The 25119-nt window shown below is 34.3% G+C and overlaps 1 protein-coding gene across 5 annotated transcripts in view; it reads left to right on the plus strand.

The window, feature by feature from the left end:
- The window catches only part of MICU3 (mitochondrial calcium uptake family member 3), a 58239-nt gene that overhangs the window by 22702 nt on the left and 10418 nt on the right, over positions 1-25119 (plus strand). For 3 of the 5 annotated variants that reach the window (XM_072861905.1, XM_072861906.1, XM_072861910.1), the window contains exons 6-13: positions 1393-1475; positions 5961-6032; positions 7374-7412; positions 11096-11191; positions 16340-16440; positions 18255-18426; positions 22997-23105; positions 24063-24220. In XM_072861905.1, the coding sequence (XP_072718006.1) occupies positions 1393-1475; positions 5961-6032; positions 7374-7412; positions 11096-11191; positions 16340-16440; positions 18255-18426; positions 22997-23105; positions 24063-24220 (830 nt within the window). The remainder of the gene's footprint in view (positions 1-1392; positions 1476-5960; positions 6033-7373; positions 7413-11095; positions 11192-16339; positions 16441-18254; positions 18427-22996; positions 23106-24062; positions 24221-25119) is intronic. The other 2 variants (XM_072861907.1, XM_072861909.1) reach the window with 1 other exon arrangement.

Below are 25119 nucleotides of genomic sequence, written 5' to 3' on the forward strand. Positions count from 1 at the left end.
AATGTATTGCTGTATGTTACAATACTCCTTTTCTTTTTTCTTTTTTTTTTTTTCCCTCCCCTCTCCTGCATATCCCAATATGGAAGAAAATGTATCATGCATCTCTATATCCATTTGAACCTTTCCTATCCTACTGGAATCTTGTGTTATATTTTATTTAAGTGCTTTACTATCTAGAACACCTTTTACTGACTGTTGAGAAAGTTGAGCCATACACTTCAGCTAAACTCCTGTTAAAAGCTTAAATTTATTTTCTTCTTTGAAATTCCTACAAAATTTCTAGCTGAGTTTACTGAAGTTCATAAAGGGCATTGAATATAGGGAGAAGAGAAAGATATGCATTATTACTGTTTTGTTTTACCTATTAGTGCGTAATGGGTGACATCAGCGAGACAATGATAGAATATAAAACCTGTCAAACTGAAGTAGATGTTTATTTATGTTAGAAAACACTAACAAAATTGCATACTTATTCTTCTACCACCCATAAAAACAAAGTAGAAGAACTTATAGCTAGAGTAAGCTAAGCCTGATACAGACTTTGTTTTGATATTTTAAGAGGTATTTTTTGGGAAGGAGCAAAGTGTTTTACTTGTCTTTCCTTTGTATGTAAATAAAAAATTTCTATTGGATTCATTAGGTTTTTCTTCAGACATGATTTGGATTCTTATTGTGAATCAGAGCAGGAACTTGACCCTGAACCCTTACAATGCCTAACTGCTGGATCGACGGATATTCTTCTATCATTTCTTTGTTATCTGGACTAACTTTTGGTCATAATTCATCCATATTGCAAATCATTGAGTATCACCAAAATGTTGCCTAATGGCCTCACTTACAGTTACCTTCAAAGTCCCCACATTTCAGAAATGATTTAAAATTCTAACCTGATTTCAAATTTCAATGACTCTAAGCATGTAAACAAGAAAATTCTGGGTTTCTTTCAACACATCGATTGCTTTGACCAGAAGTTGCCTCCTGTACCTTTTTTTGCAAAACTTTTTAAAAAGTCTTTTAGAACACTGTGTTTTGATAGAAAATTTATTTTCTACAAATTTGTGTTTTGTAGCATAAAATAGACTTTAGTTATGAACTAATACTCTTAATGACCCAACCAGCCATTACTGTGAGATATTTTTCTTGGATATTTCATGTTCTATTTCTACCATCTATTTCCCCTAATCTATGAATTTGTGAGCATGCCTTCTGTTTTCATAACATGGATAATATTGTTTTACAGATGTTACGATTTGCATTTACTATGTACACAATGTACTAATTTAAATTAGTTGAGGATATGCCTTTTATAAACATACGCCAAATCATTTCTTAGAGTTTTGTATTTGCTTTCTTTCTAAGCAAATAAATAATTGAATGGGGTGTTTTTTGCAGAGCCGCATGCAGGTTTTAGAATTGCTTTCAACATGTTTGACACTGATGGCAATGAGATGGTGGACAAAAAGGAATTCTTAGTGGTACGTATATTTTCAGTCTTTGGATATTTTGATGTAATCTTGAAATTCATTTTTTGACTGGATTAAGACTCATGATGATGTCAATAATCATGAGAACATGAGCTATTCTTCACTGAATGTAGTTGTTTATTTGCCTTATTTAATGTAAATAGTAAATGTAACATAAATTTTAAGTAGTATCTCTTTATTACAGTACATGAGTGTGTTGTATATAATGATTTTTGAAGCTTGGCACTTGAGAGAAAATCTTCAAAAAATCTTAAATCGTCCACTATATTTTGATTTTCACCATGATAAATCTGATAATTGCATCTTAAAATTTGAATACTTTATAAGTTTTCAGGTGATAGGATCCACTAAGTACAGGAGAATGATGCTTGCACTGACAAGTATAAAATTAAAAAGCCTTGGAACAAGAGGACTATTTCAGATTTATGTTAATTTCATTTATTTTCTAATTTTAAAAGAAATGGGAGGAATAATTAATGCTATTCTAAATTAATGTCAGTAATGAAGTAAAAAATTGATCATTTAAAAAAAAAATCATGAAATGCAGAAGATTGCCCACTCATCATTAGGTCTTCTGATTTTACAATTACTATGTGGCTTTACGTTAACAAACTGCACAATACAGTATAAATCAGAGTTTTCTAAATTGATAATGTCCATACGCAGCAGATGTCTGGGATTACACTGAAACACTCAGCTATGGCAAACATAGTTTTTGACATTTCTTTAGAAATTAGCATTTAAAGGTTTGTGGTTAGTGGTTTAGACAAGTTTTCTGAAGACTGCACAAGGCCTTTATTTTCTACTGAACAAGTAGAGGTGATTAACGGAATAAAAAATATTTATAAGAATTGAATCAGATGTTTTTAACAAAGATATTTGCAGAAAACATCAATTCTTCATACATTTTTTGTGTAGTTGAGTTTATAAAGAAGTATAGTAAATACATATGAGAAAAAGCCCTCTGCCTTACTGAAGAAGAAGATGGAACAAAATATAAAGAATGAAATAGACATATTGAATGGAATGGATTTAAGTGTCAGATCACTATTTATTTAAAACGAAGACACCCTAATTTCCTGTGTGCTGTTCCTTAATTGTTTTCAAGTCAAGTTATAAGGTTAAATTCTGATAAGCTATGCTAACCTAAAGAAAAGGGAAACGTGAAAAAAACTGTCCTCAACACACTGAACTTCCCTCAATTCTTCTTTTCAAGGAAGTGACACACAACCAAGTGAGTGAGATCTGGGGGACTTGTTTTCTGGTGGCATAGCTTAAGCAGAATGGGTCTCATTTATTTTGGAAGCTGTCACCACTTGCAAATTGTGGCATGCTGATCATTTTTTGTATTCTAATATTAAATGTACACATCCTTATATTTGCCAGTTCCTAACAAGCATCTCCTCCGGTTGGGGGAAAAAGCCAGCAAATATTGGATTAATTGACCAAAGGAAAAATAGAAGAAGAATTTAAAAAAAAAAAAGGGGGGGGGGGGGGGGAAGTCTTTCATGAGTCCATAAAACAGAATGTGGTGGAATAGACTGACGACTTTTTTTAAAAAAAAAAAAAAAAAGGCTTCCATTACAACAGCTAAGTGGGAGGAAATTGAAGCAGGAGGCTTTGTCTTTCAGAAACTGATGCTGAAAATGAAATCAAATAAGTATATAAGGTAGGAAGCAAGGACAACATTTAACTATGGATATTGCATCTTTCTTGCTAACTCTGCTTTTATAGTCCTCTTCACATCCTACTTTTTATTTGTTCTCTGTCATGGTCCCTGATAAAAATTTCTCCTTCTTATTCTTTTCCTGTTACCTGACTTGGTGGATAGAAGAAAGAAAGGATAATTTTCAAACATTAGATATACTGTTCTCCACCAATTATTGTATTTAACAAATTTATATAGATTAAACCTGAGCCTAACTCTGCTTGGTTACCATGTCAGTGACCCTTCAAAAATTAGATCAAAACCCGTAAGTCAGAATGTTAGATCTGAAGTGAGAAAGACTGAAATAGATAGGTAGATAGATGGATAATGTCTGTGTAAATAAAAGTAAATATGAAAATAAAAGTTGATTCAGTGATGTTGCTACTGTGATAGACCTGGCCCCAGAACATACATTTGGCATCTGTACTCACATTGCTTGGATATGCATCATCTCCTGTGTGCCTGGAAGCAGGAAACTGTAAGTGTTGCCATTTGAACTATATCCAGCATTTGCAAAATACTTCTCCATTGATTACAGTTGGCTATCATAAAATTGGAAGTATAGCTAATACTACTCAGTTTTGCACATAAAGAGACTTTGAAGAGATTGGTGTAGGGATCACATGTTATGTGATTCTTGAAGAGAAGGGTACATGTAGTGAAGAGCTGAAAAATACTTAATTTTTCTGATAACAGCTTTAGTGGTTTTGTGAACTAATTCCATGGTGTTTGTGCTTTCCTCTTTGATTATGTCATAGGGGTGAGGTCAGGGAACAGAAGGATTGTGTTCCCTTGTTACAGGAGATGTTGTTTTTGCTGCTTTCAGCAGTCAATCTCATTACCCTATTTCAAACAATGTTCCTATGAAAGTACTCCTAGATCCTTTTCGCATTCACTTTTCTACTTGCTGGTATCCTATAGCGCTCCTTCTGAACAAAAGATCCATTTCCAGAAGTTTAGCAAGTGCTTTAATGCTGAATGCAACAGAATCCTACTCCCTTTGCCTCTGTGGCAGGGGAAATACATCCAAGGATGCATTGCTTTTTACCAATCTTTTTTGATTTTTCAATTACTGCCACTCTTCTCTCTTGCTTGATGGCTTGTCACTTTACTTTTCACAAGGTATTTTCTTTCTACTTCTCTCTCTTCATTTACCTTTCTTATTTCCACAGTTTTGGGTTACAAACTGTGTAATACTCTGTGCTGTCCAGCTAAAAGTCCTATCAGGACTCCCTCCTTGTCAGCACAGGTTACAGTAATTTGTGCCTGTAGGTTTTCAAAAAATTAGAAAAAAACATACCAAGGTCTGTAAATTGATCCCATACTCAAAAATAGATACAGTGACACACACAATATTCTGGTCTGTATTTGCCTTATAGGCAATTCCAGAACATAGTAGTCAATTTTGGAAATTCATAAAACATTATTTATAAATGCATTTGCTATTTAATTGCTAAACACTGTATTCATTTATTTCAGTGTTGTTATGCCCCTCCAGTAGAGTTTGCTGATCCCTTTGCCTAGGTCATCTGCCTTCTTTGAAATATGGTATTCTGAAATTCAATTTGGAAAATTTGCTTGCAAAATTTATCACACAGACTTTATCCTTCACATTCCGATCGCTGGGAGCTCTGTGTGTGTGTGTCATTACAGTATCAGGTTTTTATCAGACTTCTAGTAGGTAAAATCGTGTCTTTGAAACAACTGCCACAATTGTGTATTTATGGTGTATCACCATCTGTATGCCATGATGTTTGGTTCTGAAAATCCTATATTCTAGATAGGACAAATTTGTCAGCCACAGTGTTTATTCTTTTTTCAGCCATTTTGAGATCAGCAAATGCTACAAGTGGCAGTACAATATTTTCAGGTGTAATTTTTGAAAAGCTGAAGTTCACCGGTAGAGATAAAGATGGGATCGTAGTTAATACTGCTCTGTCTCCTGTGAAGAGTAAACAAGTTGTCACTTTTTTCTAATGGTTTGGGAATATTAATAAGTATTACTATAAATAAAAATATTTAAAGAATACAGGTACTTACAAAGAAGGATAAGTACAGAACATTTCTTAGTCTGAAGACTGCAGTTTCCAAAAATAAATATGTTTAACAATCTCTGTATGTTTTAAATCTTGTATTTGAGGTTTTCTCAGAAGTCATGTTTAAAGCTCTTAATGTAGAGAAAGTTGTGAAAGGGGTATTTTACAAGACCTGAAGGTATTCTTTGAACAGACTTGAAAAAAATGGTACTTGATAAATTACTCTTGAGTAGTTGTTTGTTGCTGCTGAAGGGGAATGTTTCACCCCCACCAGGTGTTTCCACCCTTCCCTTGTGCCAGCAGGAGTAAGAACTGATCTGTTTGGAAATTAACAATATGAAAAAAAGATTGATCCAGCTGCCTACATAGCCACAGAGATACTAACTAGTACCTGACAAGAAAGGAGGTGGTGAAAAAGGCTGGACCCCCCCTTTTGGTATAAGCTGGGTTGGCTAAAATATAAAGCTAAATAGGATGATCTTAGTGCTTGCAAATAGAATTATTAGCCTTACTTCGTGAAAAAAATATTTCCTTTTGCCTTTCTGTGTGATGATTAAGGTGACAGGAGGAACATGAAAGCATAAATATGAACAGTAAAGCATCACTGAAACACTGATGTTTTAGTAAAGAATTACATTTTAATACTGTTTGCAGTGTTCCTCACGATGAATGATTGTTATGCATGTGAAATAGCCTGAAAACCAAATAAGAACAAAATGGTTTGTTTTTTAGCTGCAAGAGATTTTCAGGAAAAAAAATGAGAAGAGAGAAAGAAAAGGAGATGAAGAAAAACGTGCAATGCTGGTAAGTAAAATTAGAATAGTTGCAGCTGGCAGTTGGTTTTTCTTCGATGTAGGACAAAATTGTGCATGTGTATATATTTCACTAGTCACTTTTAAAATTTTTTTAAACAATAATTTCATATAATTAAAAGAATATGTATAACTATATAAAGAAAAAAGCAATATTTAGCCTAAACTGCAGTTATTGAAAAATATTTAAGTGGTCTATAGAAAGGAAAAATTAGTGTTTAAATATTGCATTACATATTATGACAGTAGCATTGATTCCATTTGGAATCTATAAATGTAGGAAAAGTGAATAGCAGTGACCCAGTGTTGTTGTCTGTAAGAGAGAGATCTCAGTGGCAAGACCCAACTATACTCCTGCTCTCATAACTAACAGAAACTGTTCATGTAGACATACTGATCCTGATGCCTGTTATTAACATAGTAGTTTTAAAATAGCTGATGTTGTAAGCGAACTTAGATTTTATATTCAAATTTAATTTTTTTATTAAATAGTGCTTATGACCAATGCAGAATGTTTTTAGTTGTTTATATTATGTGAATAGATTTTTGTGGAACATTGAATACTCATTCTTATTTCATGTCAAATTTGCATTTCTTATGTGCATAAGAAAGGTAAGTCAGAAATAGCCAAGTCTGTGGTGGTTTGCCTGGAGGATGGCAGCAGTAGCTGGAACTTATTTTACTGTTGGACAAGTGAAAATTAGGGACAAGTCTCTGTCAAGCCCACAGCAGAAAAAAACATGTTCATTTGCGATTTGCAGATTTATGGCAAAAATTCCTTATTATAAGAAACATTTTGACATATATGCAAAGCTTCTCATAGTGCCCATTATCCTCTTGGGACCATAGATGCTTGATCTCAGATCTTTGTCCCTGAAACCATGGGAAGTTTGAATTTCAAGAATTAATACTTTTTAAACCTTCCCTGAGCATAAAAAGGGATCTTTTCTTCTGACCCAGAGAGACCTATCCTTCTCAACTTTTCAAAACTGTAGGTCAATTGTTGAATCTCTCACACACTGTTTATTCTGAACAAAGGAAACTTACACCCAAAAGAAGAGCTTTTGGAAAAAGTAAAGATTACGAAATAAAATGTTTCTCCTGAGAATAATCTCTGCAATGCTGTAGTTCTCTTTTGAAAATTTAAAGAATGATATTGAAAATAAACTATTTTTTCTTCACTGTCTTTTTAAAAACAAACAACAATTTTAATAATATAGAAAATAAAGATTTACTTGTCTTAACCTATTCTGTTGTCTTTATTTTTTTTTCTTTCTTTTGGTTTCATTCTGACATGTGATACTTGGCTTGACCCGTTTTTGCTGTATGTCAGCGTCTTCAACTTTATGGATATCATACGTCTACTAACAGTGTATGTACTCTAATTATTTTCGATTTATGCAGTCTTCACCAGTGAGGTGAAATAATATGCTATAAGAAAATTTACTGTATTTATCTGTTTCATCAAGTAGATTACTTCTGCTAATCAGTAAAAATGTGATGGATCTTTACTTGCATAAAAGGTCGTGCATGCTTGTTGCATGCATTCTGAAACAGGCGAGCCTACCAGGAGGAAAGGTTGCTCTTTCTATTTATATAAAATGAAGGAAACGGTATTTTTAAGGAAAGGACAAATTATATCTTAAGAAATTATAGACTTGGGTTTAATTAGCTTATGTAAATTAAGTCATCCTGCATGAGTCATTTGATCCAGGTCTGTCTTGTCTCCTTGTGTATAATGTGCAGTAATAGTTAGTCAAATAAAAAAAAAAAAAACAGAAGAGAGCTTTTATATTTTTGTGCTTCACTTACAGAACAAATAAATAAGAAATTTCAGTGCTGAACTAGAATAGAATTTTACAGAAAGTAGTCCCTGTGTTACGTAGGTGACAGTCAAACTTATTTTCAGTCATTTTGGAGGAGTGGGAGAGAGAATTGGCAAGAGAGGTCTTCTGGGTTTTTTAATGTCTTCACCCTGACCTGATTAATTTTTGGATCACAGTAGAAGTAAAACTATTGTAAAAAAAGTTTGATGTGATGTTAACATAGCAGAATTAAACTTGTTTTGGTATGACTATTGTGATATTCAAAGTGAGGGGAGGGAACCTACAAGAATTAGATAACTAGTGAAATTACAATTTTAAAGTCTGTTTCTTTATATAACCGTTTACAGGAATGCACAAGTTTATTTCCTGTGAAGTTAGCACATACAATTTGGGCAGTATGCAGGAAGGAAGTCTGTTGAATGAAAAGGTGACATGATGTAGATGCTGCAATGTTGTGAGAATAATGTAGGAAATGCGAGGCCTTACGATTCAATGGATTTCAGATCAGGCTGTACTGCAGTGAAAGGTGCTGTACAGTGGTTGCCATATTCCTGTGCTGCCTCCTATTTTAAACTGAAACCAAACTAGTTAGGCTTTCCTATTCATATAATAGTTTTCAGCTTTGGTAAAAAAATCGCCTTCTGGATGTGATCCACTCCAGCCACATCCTAACTCTGTATCAAGATGATGCCCAGATGTGCACCATCTTTTCCTGCCCTCCTATGACCTGAATGGAGATCTCCATGCAAAGGAGACTCAGATATATGGGAATTCACAGTATCCAACAAATCCCCTACCCTAGACTATTGATATTTTTTATTTCTATTTCTCCTACTGAAGCAAGAACTGTAGCAGCCTTTTCAGTTTCCCTTAATGTCCTGGGGAGTTGAAGATACTCAAAATCAAGGAGATGCAGCCCTGAAAAGTCTGGGATAGTCCAAAGTGCTGTGTTTGGCCCTTTTCCTCACTTCATCCTCCAAAACAGTTCTAATTTTTTGAGAAATGTCAAGGTCTATAAGCCATAGGTGCATACAGTGAAGTTTTAAATAGGTTAAATATTTTCGTCTTTTCATTTGCATAGGTTGATTCAAGTCATGTTCTGGTGTATACTGCAGTTGTGTGTTAAGACTACTTCAGCATGTATTGCATGAGTGCTCTTACTAGCCAAATGCCAACTGGAACATTATAATTATGATGAGATGCATGTAAGGAAAATAAAACGTGTATGCCCAGAAATACTAATTCCATTGGCTAAAGTAAATCTCCAGTAAGAGAACCAATTCAGTGAATACTTAAAAGTGTTGTTCATACACATGACCTAGTAAATACCAAGGGGATAAATAAGTGTAAGAGAGAAACTGAAGCCCTAAGGACCTAATCCTGTACACACTGAAGTAAACCAATTTCTTTGAGTTTAGCAATTTAGGACTGAATTGAGTTATGTATGAGAATACTGTGGCCACAATGTAGGAACTGTCACTCCAAAATAAGAGAAAGATAAAACCAGAATTTTTCAAAAGGGAAACAAAAGTATAATATACATTAAGCATGGGTATAATTCCTGGTAGTTTGTCATGTTTCTTTGATGACAATTTACAGAAAGAGCTGAGCTGAATTGGTTAGTGGGGAAAGTACGTAATAGAACTTGCAGAAGCAGTACACAAGTTGAAAAAAATTTTAGATTATTTAGCATATTTCCTTCCAGCAAATATGTTGCAGCATTCTGCAGCCAGACATACTTCATATTTAATATCTTAATGCATTTTTATCTTTTAATTTAGTTTAAATTACATATTGACTTACTGATGAAATATTGTTTCTGTAGTCCTAAGAGCATTATTTGTATATGATGTAAATTTACATAATAATTCAAACACAGATGCATTTTTATGAACATGTAGAATATAGCTGAAGCAAACAAGATGGTCCCATAAGCACTGAGCCCCATTACCTTGATAAGAGCCCTTAAATAATATCTTCACTCATGTAATTGTTTATCACTGCTGGATGTACTGCAAGTGTATTGAAGACCTGTTGCCTAAGGGGACACTGTGCTAAAGAACATTAAGGGAAAATAGAAAAATAGAAATCATACTATATTTCAACTGTTTAAAGAATTAAATTTGTATTTCCATGATTGACGTAACGTGGAATACATAGAAACAACCTTCAACTCCATACAGTATTCTTTACGATAACAATGTGGTTTTACACATCGTATGGCAGTCACATCAGTGTAAATCTTAAGAGAATAGTAAGTGCTGACTCAAAAAAAACCAAACCTTTTCATTTGTAGTTGGAAGAGTAAACTCATTCTGTCTTTATCTTGTGTGCCCAGATGGACATGAGTGGGAAGCCCTGAAAGTAGAAGACCTAGTTTACATTGACTTCTGGAGAGAAAGGGGAAAATTCATTTAGTTGCAATAACCCTGACCGAGTTCAGATAGCCTTCTGCTGTCTTTAGGATCACCTCCCCTATATTCTTTGGCGGGGGGGGGGGAAGAAATGTATTGGGTAGATCTTCCAAGACTACTTGCAAGATAAAGGAAGGCCTGTTTTAATACGGGAGGATTTTTCAGGCTTCCAAATATGAAACATTTCAGAGCAAAAAGGTAACCGTATTTTTCTTGGAGGGATTAAACACTTATTTTCTCTTTAAACAAGGTAAGTTTGATCATCAGATGTGTATAGTGGTCTCTTGATAAGTATGTTACAGTTGAAGTTGGACTTACTAGGCTTGGTTTTTGCTTTTGTTTATTGTTGCAAGGATGTCATCCTGATTATTGGATGAAATTAATTTTGTATAACTAATTAGATGGTAGCATTTGTATTTTGACCAATGGGAAAACAAATTTCATATCATAAGAATATAAATTAATATTTTTTTGCAAAAAAGATTTGTTGGGGAAAAACAACAGCAAAGTACTGAGTTTAGAGGACATTTTCATGTGTACTTTTAATAAGTATTTTCTCTATTTTGTTTGGGGAAGTGGAGTCTGGTGATACTTTTGGCACAGTCAAGTTGTGAGTAATAAGAAAATAGCTGTAATATACTAGTGTTCCTTTGATTTACAAAGTGTCATGTAACTGGGTAGAAATTTCTCTGTGTAGAAGCAAAAGAATCAAGCCATGCTTTTGAAGATCAGTTGGAAAAGTTTTTAAAGTCTGTAAGCAGTTGTTTTATTGTTCTTTGGTTTTCAAACAATTGTGCTTCTTGAAACTTCTGCAGGTTCTTAAAACAGAAGGAGAGGACCTTGTCCCCAGAAGCTATTGGGATACTTTGAGACGTAGCACAAGCCAAGCACTCTTTTCGGACCTTGCGGAGGTATAAGACAACCTCTGTCTCTGGTCCATAAACAGACTGCTATTTTATTTATTTCTGTTCTGTTTGTTTTCGTATTTTATGCACTTTGTTTCTTTTCTTCCTTTTAATTATTTTTTTTTTAAACCTGAAAGTTCTCAGATGAAATTAATTTGGTTCCATGTAGTGCAATAATTCAAAGTTGTCATTTCCAAGTAAAAGCAGTTACCTTTTGAAAGAGTTGGAAGATCGAGTCCTCTTCAGTCCTTATTGTAAAAAACATTTTCTGACACTAATAGTGACAATATTTCACAGTTAGAGAAATAATTCAGGAAACCTTTGTCATTTAGACTTGGTCCAGTGATGTGACAACTTTAATGAGAGTTGCAGTCCCTTAAGCTTTCAATGTTTACATCCTCAAGGTGCTTTTTCTGTATGTTATAAAAGCTTATCTTCACAAAAACAGTATTGCGCAAAGATTGTTTTAATTGTTCGATTGAACCAGAAATATTTTAAGGTAATCAAAACAGTCTTTTTGAATATTACACGATCATTATGGAGGACTAGCAATATCACTGTGCTGTCAAATTAATTTCCATAGTTCTTTAAATTCTAATCAGATTCTTGTTTCACGATACGCTTTCAGACAATTGAGTAAGACATTTATTTGTACTGATCATTTAAGAGGGTTAGAAAACTAGATCATTTAGGCTTTTCTGTGCCCCATGCAGTGAGGGTGATTGCTCTGCTGGTTGTGGCATTAAAGGACATACAGCAACTCCCCACTGACTCTCAGGTCTCAAGTCCCATGCTTCATAAGCAGGATCATAATGAGAAAAGAACATGGAACTGAAACGGACCTCCAGGGTAAAACAATCTTTTTCTTTGCTTCATAAGCAACGTGTGCTCCATATTAAAAGTAATTAGTGTTTTGTCCCTGCTGTTCCTCTGCAGAAGCTATTGAATAACCTGAGGACTTGGATGGACTTTTTCTAATTTCCAGGCTAAATTTATTCGTAGTCCCTTTATACCAGTCTGTTGTCTCTTAATTTTCATAGGGCTTTTTCTTCTTTAGTGTTAATCTTCTTACTCATGGTTGTGTCTATAAATGCAGTCATAGCCCACAGTTTTAATTGTTGTAGGCTAAACAAAACAAGGTCTTTGATTTTTCTCTTAAGGTAGAAACTACAGTTCCCAGGTATCAAATAGGCCTTCTCTGTACCTCTGTCAGCTTGAGTTCATTTGCCTTTGAACAAAATGTAGTGTTACAGAACTGAGTTTTAGACCAATATTTATAGCAATATACATAGTAATAATACATTAATAGTAATCCTGCAATACAGCAGCATACCCAGCCTTTCTTTCCTTGCTTTTAAATCAACAAGCTCATGAGCTGTTAGTCCCGTTATTGGTCCGTATTTATTCCATCAAATTTTAAACCCCAGAACATCAGTATTCCTGTCTAGTCAGCTAAGGGAGACACAGAGGGGAGAGAGGGCTGCTCTTTTCATTGACTGTTGAAGGAGCTTGGGGCACTGAGTTTTCTGAATTAATTGTCGTCTTAATCTGCAGTTAATTGGCATGAATTCAGTCCCAAGTATAGATGGATTTAAGTTTGGTAATCTCCACATGCCTTTAATTTGAAGAGAGAGATATTTTTTACATCTGATGCCTCAGGCTAGTGTTTGTAACCTACAATGTAACTGAAGCTTATCAGCAGCTATATTAAACATGGATTTAAATTGTCTGTAAAATGTATAAAAAGTCTCTCTGCTCACTTTTAATTCATTTTATGAAAAAAATTGTGTATCCTTCATTTGCTCCACTGAGAATTTCCCACTTCTCACCAGAATCATCTTTATCTTGTTTGGTTTAAGTTTGAGCCGGCTGGTGTTCATCCATATGCTTCTCTCTCCCAGGTACTCTCACATCTGAATGATACTATAGCCATCTGTACTAAGAAAGTGGCATAAAGCTAGGTGATACTGGAGCCTGTGTTGTTTCATAGCCTTTTGAGAAGGCCTTGTGTAAGTTGAAAAGGAGAGTAAATAAGGTTCGTTGTTATGAGAATCAACTTACAAGGTCTCTTTGGGGGGGAAAACAACTTACTCATCACATCCAGTTTCTTTCTAGGACAGTTTACACTATTGTTTCTGCTATTCCTAATTTAAAGCAACTACAGGATCCCGTTGGAATATGCCATTTACCACTGAGTTCAGTTTGTGGGTTTATTCTTAAATTACTAAATGAAACTGGAAATCAGTAGGGTTATTATCACTATTGAAAAATCAAGGACTTGCAGTGAGAAAGCTCTTACTAACTCAAAGCATAATATGCATACTTCATTCTCAGAATATGTTGCTACAAGTGGACCATCGCTCATGAGTTTAACTTACTTTTAGTCGATCCTCTTTAATCAAAAGCTTGAAATGAATTTTGCAGAATATAAAAAAAATAGATTTACTGCTCTTCAGGTTAGGATATTGAGAGGAAAAGATGTTGCCATTGTGCAGCAAGTCAATAATGTGACTGAAACACTTGTCTCTCCTGTTTGTCTCTTTACCTGTATTTGTATTGCAGTTAGTGTAAAGGTAAAGAGAAGCGAGGCAGGTTTTTATTCTCAGTTAAAAGACTTCAAGATTTATTAGATCAAAACAGAGTCTCATATTTGTATGTATGGAAACAGGTGCGGTCATTGCATTTTCACTGATCCAAAATACAAAATTCATTTTATTATGAACAATAAATACTAGTTTTAAATTATTAAGGCATTTGGTTTTACCCTTACCCCTTAAGAGAGAGAATTTATGTAATGCTGCCAATGCAGAAGGAGCACAGGAATAGTTTTCAGTTGCCTGCGATTCTGCAGAGAAGCATACTGGGTTGAGTTTCTGGGGTGAGGTTTTTGTTTGGGGTTTTTTCCCTTTACTGAGGCTGACCAAATGGGAATTGTGAAAAGACTTACAGATTGTATTTTTTTAAATGGTTCTTTAGATATGGATGAATGCAACCTAAGTCCAAGGTTTTGAAATGTTTTTGCAAGATGAAAGGCTGTAATTTAACATTTGATATCTTTTCAGTGTACTTGAGGGAAATTGTTTGAATGTGCTTAGGGATTTAATTGCTTAGAAGACATAAGAAATCAGGGTATCTGCATTTCAGTATATTGTGTCCTGTAGTGGAGGATAACAATATTAAAAGACAAATAGTGATTACTTTTCTGAATTAGTTTGCTCACTCGAAGAGCAGAGCTGCCTTAATTGAAGGACATGAAATATCTCTCTACCTATATATACACTATGTCATCTTATTTCTCCCTGGAGAAGAATATGAGAATAAAGAGGAAGCTAGAGTACATGAAATTCAATCTTGAGAACCCTAAACTGATTATACTAAAGTACAGAAAAGTCACTCTCAGTTCTTTAGTTTTTGGATGTTGAAAGGAAAGGATTCGTGTTGTTACAGCCTCATGTTTTTCCTTGTTGTTGATACATAAATACACTTAAAGGATATTGCATTTTACATTTTTTTACAAATCAGTATGTGAATTTGAAATTAATATAGTATATTTCAGAGAATGTAGATATGAAATGGTTTTTCATGGTACATGATGTTGCACTACTGCATACTGTTCAAAATTGGTTCCTAGTTTCTTCATTTAGAGTTTCTCCATCTGTTATAAATTTATAGCCTCTTCAGTTATGAAATAAAGTCAGATTAAAGGACTTTAATTGCAGCTTGCAGATTTGTATAGGCTGATCTTTATAGATCTGTATAAACAGTTCTCTATACTTACAGTAAATCCCATAGGTTTGTAATCTATCATTATGGTGATAAATTAGTATTGTTACATCTCCCAAATACTCACTAGGTTTCTGTACTGTGTATTCTGTTTTGTACTTTTAACAGTAGAGTCGGCAGGCGCACTTCCACAAAAATACAGTGTTGCTGATGGGTGGTAGCTTGCCTAGGAAGAGCAGAGACTACTGGCTCCCACTCTTTGCTTTTCATAAGACCTTGTCTTTGTAAGAACAATGAGAGCTCGGACAGAAGGTTCTCCCTAGGCAGGTGCAGCAAGGAGACTAAATATATTACTTTTTGAATTTCAGATGTTGGCAGATGCATGTTAATGCCAGAAGGACATTGCCATGGTGGAATACTATGGCTTATTTAAGAGCCTTATATTACTGAATTATTTTTCTATCTCTTCGGTATATCAAGAGTTTCTTTGTAAAAGAGGTAAAAACAACGCACATACACGACAGTTAAGGGTAATGAATATGTAGTAAAAAAAGTGGACTGTTGCGCAATCACTATGCACAGATAATAGTTACTTCTGTTTATACACTGATGGTAGTTACTTCTGTTTATATGCGTGTCTTCCTATTTACAACTCTTGCTATTACAAATGGTCAAAATTAGTTGGTTTTACTATTCTAATTCTGTGCCTTCAAAGGTGATAGTTATTTATTAAGGAAAAACTATTAGTACATGTTCAAAGATTCCTGTCTGATGCAGAGACCACATACTCGGTAGATGAGGAACATTCTTAAGAGAATGAGTCAAAATATTACTTCCCGATTTCAAAATTTCTTACAGTTCTGTTGTTTTAAATATATTTGGGCAATAAAATTTAAACTGTAGTCATCTGCTACTTATAGAAAAAATCATATAAGGTACACGTGACTGATGTGAGTGGTTTTGGAATACAATCCCATACTTATTTTATTTTGAAAGATAAAATAAGAGTATATGAAGTAACTTCCTTTAATTTCTTGTAGTTGCATAGTAGAAGGGAAAGAAGATTGTGTACAAAGGGAGTTATTTTTATGGTTTACCTCAACTGACTAGAACATTTGTTTTTTTTCTCAAGAGTTTCTGGTTTTATTTTTCATGCTTTTCCCCCCTGAATTGCAGCTTCCATTATATTATATTGTTGTTTTAAGTGTTTTCTAATAAATGCAATTAACAGCCTAATGCTATTTTGTGTGAAAATTGCATGACTAAATTAATTTAATGGATTTTAACACTAAAGTCTTTTTTAAGACTGTGAACATAAGACACAAACTCTTTTAATAGAAAGGTCTGTTGTGATTATAGGCATTCTCAGATTATACTTCTGTAAATGATCCAGTCATGGCCATTAATTTATTTTTTATTCTAATACTTAAGCGTGCTGATGATATTTCAAGTTCACTGTCAGATACTACACTGCTTGTACACTTTTTTGGGAAGAAAGGAAAAGCTGAACTGAACTTTGAAGATTTTTATAGGTGAGTCTCAACTTTATTAATTCCTTGTAAAAAAATACTTGCATGGTTGTTCTAATTAATGTGTATTACATTATTATACACATAGTTTATGCAGACATGTATATGTTTATGTTCCCTTTGTCTGTGTTGTATATACAAAGAGCAAAATAAAACAGTAAGTGGACCAACAATAAAAAGTCCTGTACTAATGCTGCTGCATTTGTAAATTTTGTTAGCACTTGTGTGCGTAGTTGGTTTGGGGTGGAGAGGCTATACCCCAACCCTATCCTTACTGGTATGTTAGGAATTTTTTTCTTGGTTTTGAATTTTTTTTTTCCCCTGTTTGTCAGTGCTTTAAAAAAAATTCTGTGTGCATCTCTGCTTTTAGGGACATATTTAAATGTAAAGATTTTTCTGAAGATATCGTGTAGGCACCTTAGAACAAGCTTCTTCTGGGAAAAAGTGAAAGCACAGTGGAAGCTATTGGCTTAATTATTACACCAGTTAAAATAGAATTTAAAAATATAGGGAGAGTGCCATAAAAACAGAGCCATAAAACTGTATGTTTCTGTGTGATTGAAAGAGATACAGTGGTTATTGTTTCCTCAGTAAATACTCCCAATACCTGTTGTCTTTATAGTTATCACTTGACTGTGTATTCTAATCAATCAGATATTTGCAAAATATTTTGCCTTAAAATTATGTATATCATGAAAAGTATTCAGTATTTCACATAATATAAAAACTGTGTTATGAAGTGAAATCATTACGTGAGTTCAAAACAAGAATCAGAAAAGAAGGTACTTTTTCAAAAGGCATCTACTTAAAATGTCTTATCTATTACTGTAAGATGTTGTGAATGCTAAAGAGGTCAAAACCTAGTAGACATATTAATGAAAGAGGGATCCATCAAGTTTTATTCAGCACTACTTTACCAGTTCAAAAAATCATTAAACTATGGATTGGTGAGGGAAATACTATTGTATGTTTACCTTGCACTTATACTTTTGCCTAGACATCTTCTTGATTTGAGGTCCTCATAGTTCTTAGAAGTCAAGTTATATTTTAGGAAGGAGTGTTGCAGCAACATCTACATGATGGGAACTCTTGGGAATCTGTAACAGGGAAGTGTTACAGCTTGTGGTTGACAATCAGATGAACATGAGCTCCCAGTGCAATACTGGGACCAGAGAGCTGATTTCATCCTTGGTTGTATAACTAGGACATCAAGCAGAATCAGGGACGTTATCTTTCCTTTTGATATATAGCTGGTTTTATACTTTATCCAGTTTTGGTGTCCAGAATATAAAAAATGTATTGTTAAGTTGGGAGGAGTTTATAGAAATATCTTAAGAATAGTGAAGTATTAAAAAAAAAAAGTTTAGATTGAAAGGCTGCAAGAGCTCATCATACTTAGCTTGTTAAAAAGAGAAAGGTAAGGTTTACTCACAATCTGTAAGTAACTATATGGGAAATAAATTTTGGGAATTCATTTAGTACCATGATGGAATTTTCAGTCTAGCATATAAAAATAAAGATCAGTGACCCACTGAAGAAGAAAATTAAGCAAACACAAATTAGAAGTAAACTAGAAATGTGAGTATTAAGTCATTTTAGTCCTTTCTAAAACACTTCATCTTTGTATTAGGATCGTTGTGTTGACTAGAAAGTATGTCAGCATAGATAAGGGATTTACCAAATTTACCATCAGTGGTACGAGAAGGGAACTAATTTGTATAACGCTATTTGGCTTTATATTCTACGAGTCTTTTAAGGACATGAATAGTAGAAATAGAAAGTATTACTATTTATTCATATTTATGTTCGTGCTTTAGATTTATGGATAACCTACAAACTGAGGTTCTAGAGATAGAATTCCTTTCCTACTCCAATGGGATGAACACCATCAGTGAGGAAGACTTTGCCCATATTCTTTTGAGGTATACAAATGTGGAAAATACATCAAGTTACCTGGAAAACATGCGCTGCAGGATTCCTGAAGAAAAGGTAAGTGTTTAGCTAGGACAGCAGTGGGCCACAGTATCCAGTCCCAGTGTCATCAAGATGAAAACATAGCCTAGTTGGGCTGAATGAGATTCTGTCACTGAATTAATTAGCACCAAGATTTTATTCTGATCATAAGCTGTGTGTCATGTTTTTCAGATTACTTGCTGAATAAAAAGTACAAGAGTAAATAGCATAGAATTATGTTCCATAGGATTTAGCTGGTAATATTTTTGAAGTTTAGATAACAAAGCTTTATATTACATGAAAATTCAGTTTAAACAGCAAAAACCATAAGACGAACAATTTTCTAACAATGAGGCATTAAAAAACCTTTTTTTTTTCCTTCTTCTCTTTTGCACTGCCACTGGAATAGCACCTCTTCAGAAATATCATTGACACCTTTTATCTAGTTGTTTTATAGTCTTAATAATAGATCACTTGTATATAATTATTGATGGGCATGTGGTTCTTATTAATGGCTGAAGAGATAGAAAAGATAATAAAAAGAGTAAATCATGAGGTAGATAGTCCTTCATTTGTTTAACAACAAACGTGTTGTCAGAAGTGTATCTGAGAGAAATGTAGTGGCAACTATGCATCAATGGTAATCGATAGGATAACGTTAAAAATAGCCCTTCAAATAAAGGATGTTTTGGATATACTCCTTCTGTTTGTGTTTACAGGAGATCAGATTAATCTGTCCTAGAAATCTAACTCTTTCAACAGCTATATATTTTGATGTCATTGACAGCAGAGCTTGTGAAGAAAAGTAATAAATCAGTTTGGACAGGTTTTTTTGTTGTTTTTATTTGAGAAATTACATTCTAATTTCAGTCTACAGAGTAAGTAAGATCAGTCAGCTGACCTGATAGAAACACACTCCAAAAACCAACACTTTTCTGTTCAAATATCTGGATTACCTGATTCTTCCTGTGGTTGTACAGCAATTAGGTCCACGGAGAGATAAATATAGCTGGGGAAAAGGGAAAGCAGGACTGTCTCTTCTGCACCAGATTAGGCGTAAGATTAAGTGGTAAGATTGGGATCAGAGTTCCTGGTCACTGACCCTTTCTGTGTTCCCAGTCTAGCCGCTGAGGCACTCAGTTCTAACTACTCTTTCAATGTTCAATGAAAGCACAGCTTTCAATGTTCAAAGCCAAGACAGTGCAACAGAAATGGTATAAAGTTATTTTTGCATAGTTCACAGATGTTTTTTGTTTAGGGTGAAATCGAGATTTCCGTATATATGGAAATCTGGAAAAAAAAAAAAAAATCACTTTGGGGCTTGTATAACAACAATGACATAAGTATCACTTGGGTAACTGAAAAATAATGACAGTTGTAGGTATAGAGAAATACTTCTTTGAATGGCAAAGGCAAAGTTGATTAAGTAAATATAAATACAGACACTTTCTTTTAAACACAAGGAAGTATTCTTTGAAGTTCATCTCTAAGCCTTCCAATGCCACTGTTCTGATAGCAAATCTTCCACAGTAGTTTCCTCTTCTGATCTCTGATGGGATCATCAGCTAAGGAAAACTTCCACGTAGAAAGCTGTGTCACTCATACAGGTTTGCTTATGCTGTGTTCTGGGAATATCCTGGCACTTGACCAGTGCCATATATCCATATGTCGGATACTATACCTCCATTACGTAAAACAAGACATTGCCGTTTTCCATAGCTCCAAATCACTGGCTTGGTAAATGTGCTGTCAATACAGTGGAAAAAGTAAATCTCTGTGACATCTCTTGTGCTGGCCACAGGCTTACAAGAATGGGACTTTGCCTCTTATTGCCATGGAGGCATTGTTCCTATGTTTGCACTTTTTTACACTTATAATAACTTTATTATAAAAATTATGAAATGTAGTCTCTATTTTATTACAGTGATATGCTGCAATACTAATACAAACCAGAGGATTCCATTTAGAATAAAAATGAGTCTAGCCTGTAAAGTAATAGGCAGCAACTTTCACAGTCGGCAATGTTAATCTTCCATGGCACTGTATGTAAAAGCCTCTAAAGCAACATGATGATTATTTGGCGTACTGTAGTCATATTAAAATGTTCAGCTGGCATGCTGCCTGCTCACAGGATGTTTTCCTCCTTTTACTAACTAGATGCCAAGCAGTGATTCATTTAAGCTGGCATCTTGAATTACTACAAATATGAGCTCCTAAAGAAAGTCTATGCATTTTTAACAGCATTGGTGTATTAATGTAACAGTTTTCTTTGCTGTAACAAAATATAATCTGTCCAAATAAATAAAAAAGTTAGGTTCCTTTTACGCAGAAAATAAATAGTTTCTAGTAGGAAACTTACAGGATATCTACATGTAGATAACTTCCTATGTCAAAATGCAAAACGTATGACAAATATAAAATGTTATTACAGTTACCAGTTGAACAAAATATGGTCCTAGGAAAGGAGAGAGACAGTAGAATGCTGTATGCCCAGCTCTTTTTGAGTGTCATTTTGCCTGCCCTTCTGCCTCTTTTGTGTCCTTTGCTGTTTTTCCTTGAGAGGAAATAAATATGTATGATTGCAGATGATTTCGGCAGAAATTGTAGAACTCTTAAATGAAGCCAGATATTTTTCTCATTCCTAAAAAGTTGTGGAGTACGTACACTTTAGCCATGGACTGCAGGTATGGCTCCTTTATCTCCCTGCTTCATCTCCAGTGTCAACTCATGGGAGCAGTTTTCATCACTACTGGAAACAGAGAAGCTGCAAAAAGGATTGTTTGTAGACCAGTGGTTCTCATCCTTACCTATGCAAGGGCTACCTTCCATCTAGACAGATCATCTCCTCTTTAGTTACATGGAAGGAGCCAGGATTTTTGCAGTAGCCTGACCTCTTGCAGTATCTACCACATTCAGAATCTTTACAGACAAATTGGTGCAAATTAAGGATTTTTTAAAATAATTGTGAACCGAAAAATGTCAGCTCAAGACTTTGATGGCCATTTTCTATTATTGCTATTTTGCCATAGTACCCGAGGGTCCTAGTTGGAGACTGAAGTTTCACCGATCTAGGTATTTCACAAATATGTGACAAAATTATTCCAGACCCAGAGAGTTTTCAGTCTAAACAGAGTGCAAGAAACTGAACTTGGACATAAACTATTAGATGCCAAATACAACGAAACAAGGAGACTATTAGTAAATTAAACTTTTAAGATAAAAATTTAAAGGACAGTAAGGAGGTGGTTCTGCTTGTGTCTATGAGAGTTTCCTCACAATTGCAAAGGATGAAACAGAGAAAAAACATGCTTAGTGGGAAAAGCAATTCATGATGGAGATGGGTCAAGCTCTCCAATCAAACAGTTTGTAAATCTTACCTAGAGCTTAGGTAGGATCACTTAAGCAGTGGCTTACGTCTCAAGTGGGTGGAGGCCTATTAAAGTCTTTTATTTTAACAATATTGTGTTGCTCTCCACATTTACCACAGTACTTGCTGTCTCATATGGGTTTACGCCCAACCTCTGCCATTTTCTGCTCTGACACAAACCTACTTCAGTACGTTTTCTGTGTTCTACCATACCATAATGACTATGCGTATGTTTGAGGAAAGACATAGGTCAAGATTTTAGTTTGAACAGAAAGGCTGATGCGTCTTTCTATTGTCTTCAGGTGTATTCTCAGAGAGAAGTAGTTAAATAGGATAAAAGGATAAAAGCAGACAGAAGAATAGGCAGGAATAATAGTTAAAGGAGGCCAGGGAGATCAAGGTTTGATGAAGAATGTCATCCCACGTTCAGAATGGCTGACAGACCATGAACAATGAGATAGAGGCAATGATCCTGGCTTAATTCAAAGTCTCTGTTTAAGGTCTCTTTCAAAATTGATTGAGAAATAGTTTATCGGGTCTTTGGATTTGTAGCTACGAGAGAAAAGCAGAACAAATATCATAAGGAAAGAAGAAAAAATAAGCTCTTTTCACTACAGCACTTTCAGAGAAACTTTGACAATAAATATTCTGAAGTCTGATCAAAATGCAAAAGATTTTTTAAAAAGCTGGACAAACCCTGCAATACTTGATACTTGGAGTATCGGCTGAAGAGACCTAGGTGTCTAAATCTGGAAATGTAAAAATTTCACCTTAAAGTACAGAGCTTAAGTTAGATCATAACATGTATTTATGAATTCCTTCAATGTATTTTATGTGAGCACACACACTCACATATATATAATAGTGGTTTGCAGGTTTTCCGTAGTAAACATATTCCAGTATTCATACAAACCTAGACTCTTATTCTCAATATTAACTGCCATATTGTGATAATCCTGGAATTCTTAAAGATTGCCTTAAGCAGTAGAACAATATTTTTGACTGCTTTTTGCATGAGAATTGCTATCCATTGCAGTGGCAGAGAGGACAGACATCTTGCATTCTTCAGGAGTCTCCAATTCTTTACTGTATTGACTTTCAGTACAAATCTCTATTTTTTTTTAATGGGTGTAGTATCTGTTCTTAAATGAAGTAGACATATGTAACTGCAAGGTTTATTTATTCAGTTGTCATCACTACTAATAATTCTTATGGTGCATCTTGTTTTTTATTTTTTAGGGTATCACATTTGATGAGTTTAGATCATTTTTCCAATTCTTGAACAACCTAGAAGACTTTACAATTGCAATGCAAATGTATAATTTTGCAAGTCGTTCCATAGGTCAAGGTAAGTATTTATATTTTTATAAAAATCTGTTGATAAAGATACAGAACTGTTGACAAAAATACAAATTTTTTTTGTAATTTCTAGTTTGTAGTTTTAACATCTCAGGTAAAAGGCTAAAAAGGCTAGGATCCCAGCCTTGAGAGGAGAAGGCTCGGTCATATTATAAGAGATGATAAAGCTTTACAAAGTCATATAAGTGGTGGATAAGCTGAATGTAGAATAGTTAGTCACCAAATCCTACAATACAAGAGTTAAGAGGCACTTGATGACACCAATAAGAGATCAGTTTAAAGCAAACAAAACCATTTCTTCACACAGTGGGCATCTGGAATCTGGCCTTCTATGAAGGTTGTAGAAGGAAACAGTGTCAGAAGGTCCGAAGAGGGATCAGACAGATTTTTGAACAAATCAGTAAGTGGGTGCTGAAAGAACTAGGCGGTATGTACTGACTAAAATCCTTAATACAACAGTTGAGATGCTTGAGGAGTGCAAGGTGAAGAATATGTGAAGTGGGCAGACTTGTGTGCTCTCCTCAAGTAGCATCTTCATGGGTCTGACAGAGTAACACCAGCATAGTCCTACCTCATAGTCCTACCTCCTTACTAAAGGATTACACTGTTTTCTCTGTCATCTATTTCTTAGGTTCTTTTTTATGTCAATTAAGTAGATGCCATAACATAGGTTTAATTATAATATGATTTTCTAATTTTGTTATTACATATAGCATAGTATATGGACTGTTATATTTTGTGTAAAATAATTGATACCAATTAAGCAGTATCATTTTATATCAGTTGAGAACTACTTGGTTTAGAACTGTGAAATTCAATTCTAATTCATGTTTTCTTATTTTTGAGTGTTTAAATGTGAAAACTCAAGTATTTCATAATATGTTGTCCACAAAGTAGGATTAAATTCATGTATGTTATTTTTTCTTCTGATGTTCTCTTTATGCAGATGAATTCAAACGTGCTGTGTATGTAGCCACAGGTGTGAAGCTTTCACCACATTTGGTGAACACAGTGTTCAAGATTTTTGATGTCGACAGAGATGACCAGTTGAGTTATAAAGAATTTATCGGCATTATGAAAGACAGACTCAATCGAGGGTTTAGGGTAAGGATTCTAATTTTTATAGTTGACTTTACTACTTACCAGTACTTACTTTAGTACCTGTAGCACCAGTAGGTTGCAAACCAACAGTGTGTATGTTTAAAGACATATGTTTTATAGAAATCCTGAAGCAGTCCAAGATAAATTCCTTCTTAAATTCTTTATTTTTTTATTAGAAAGCAATACATAGAGGACATAATGTACCTTTATAGTACACAAACCAAACTGGAGATGAGAAATCCTCTGCATACTGTCATTTCTTCTGTATTGTGTGATTGATAGATTGTCATTAAGAATTTTAACAAGGGTAGCAATTATGTCTGGGTTGTTTGCAGGGAAAAGAGAGTTTGTCTCTCTCAAACTTGGGCAGTTTAGTTAAAGGTCAACCATTGGCTCTTCTAAAACATTATTTAAAATACCAAGTGTTGATAATGACTGTTGGAAAGAGTTGCAGCAGAAGATAGTTTTAATTTTCAAATAAAGAATTAGTGAAGTGGCGCTGAACAATGCTATATGCTAGTTCAAAGTTGCTTTTGATAATTTAACCCTTTATCTAATATATTAAATTACGAGAAGCTTGAGGGCAGGAAATTACTTGCAGAAAATTTTCATAGGGAACAAGCTTGTAAATCATGTTTTGCCTTTTAGGTGAATGTATAGGCCTTGCTGCCCTCTTCAGGTTCTGTGTAGTACAGGGGAATTTTATAGTAGCAGAATAATTTTTAATGAGAGTATGATCAATAAAAGTCACATTTTTTTATTCATATGACAGATGTTGACATTTTAAACTAAATGTAAAATGGTGTTCTTACTGACAACCTAATCCCTTAGACATAAATCTTAAACTGTATTATGGTTCCTAAATTCACATTTCAGTATGTTATTTCTGTAATGTAATTTTA

Source organism: Ciconia boyciana, chromosome 5, assembly GCF_034638445.1.
Source record: "Ciconia boyciana chromosome 5, ASM3463844v1, whole genome shotgun sequence".
NCBI lineage: Eukaryota > Metazoa > Chordata > Aves > Ciconiiformes > Ciconiidae > Ciconia > Ciconia boyciana.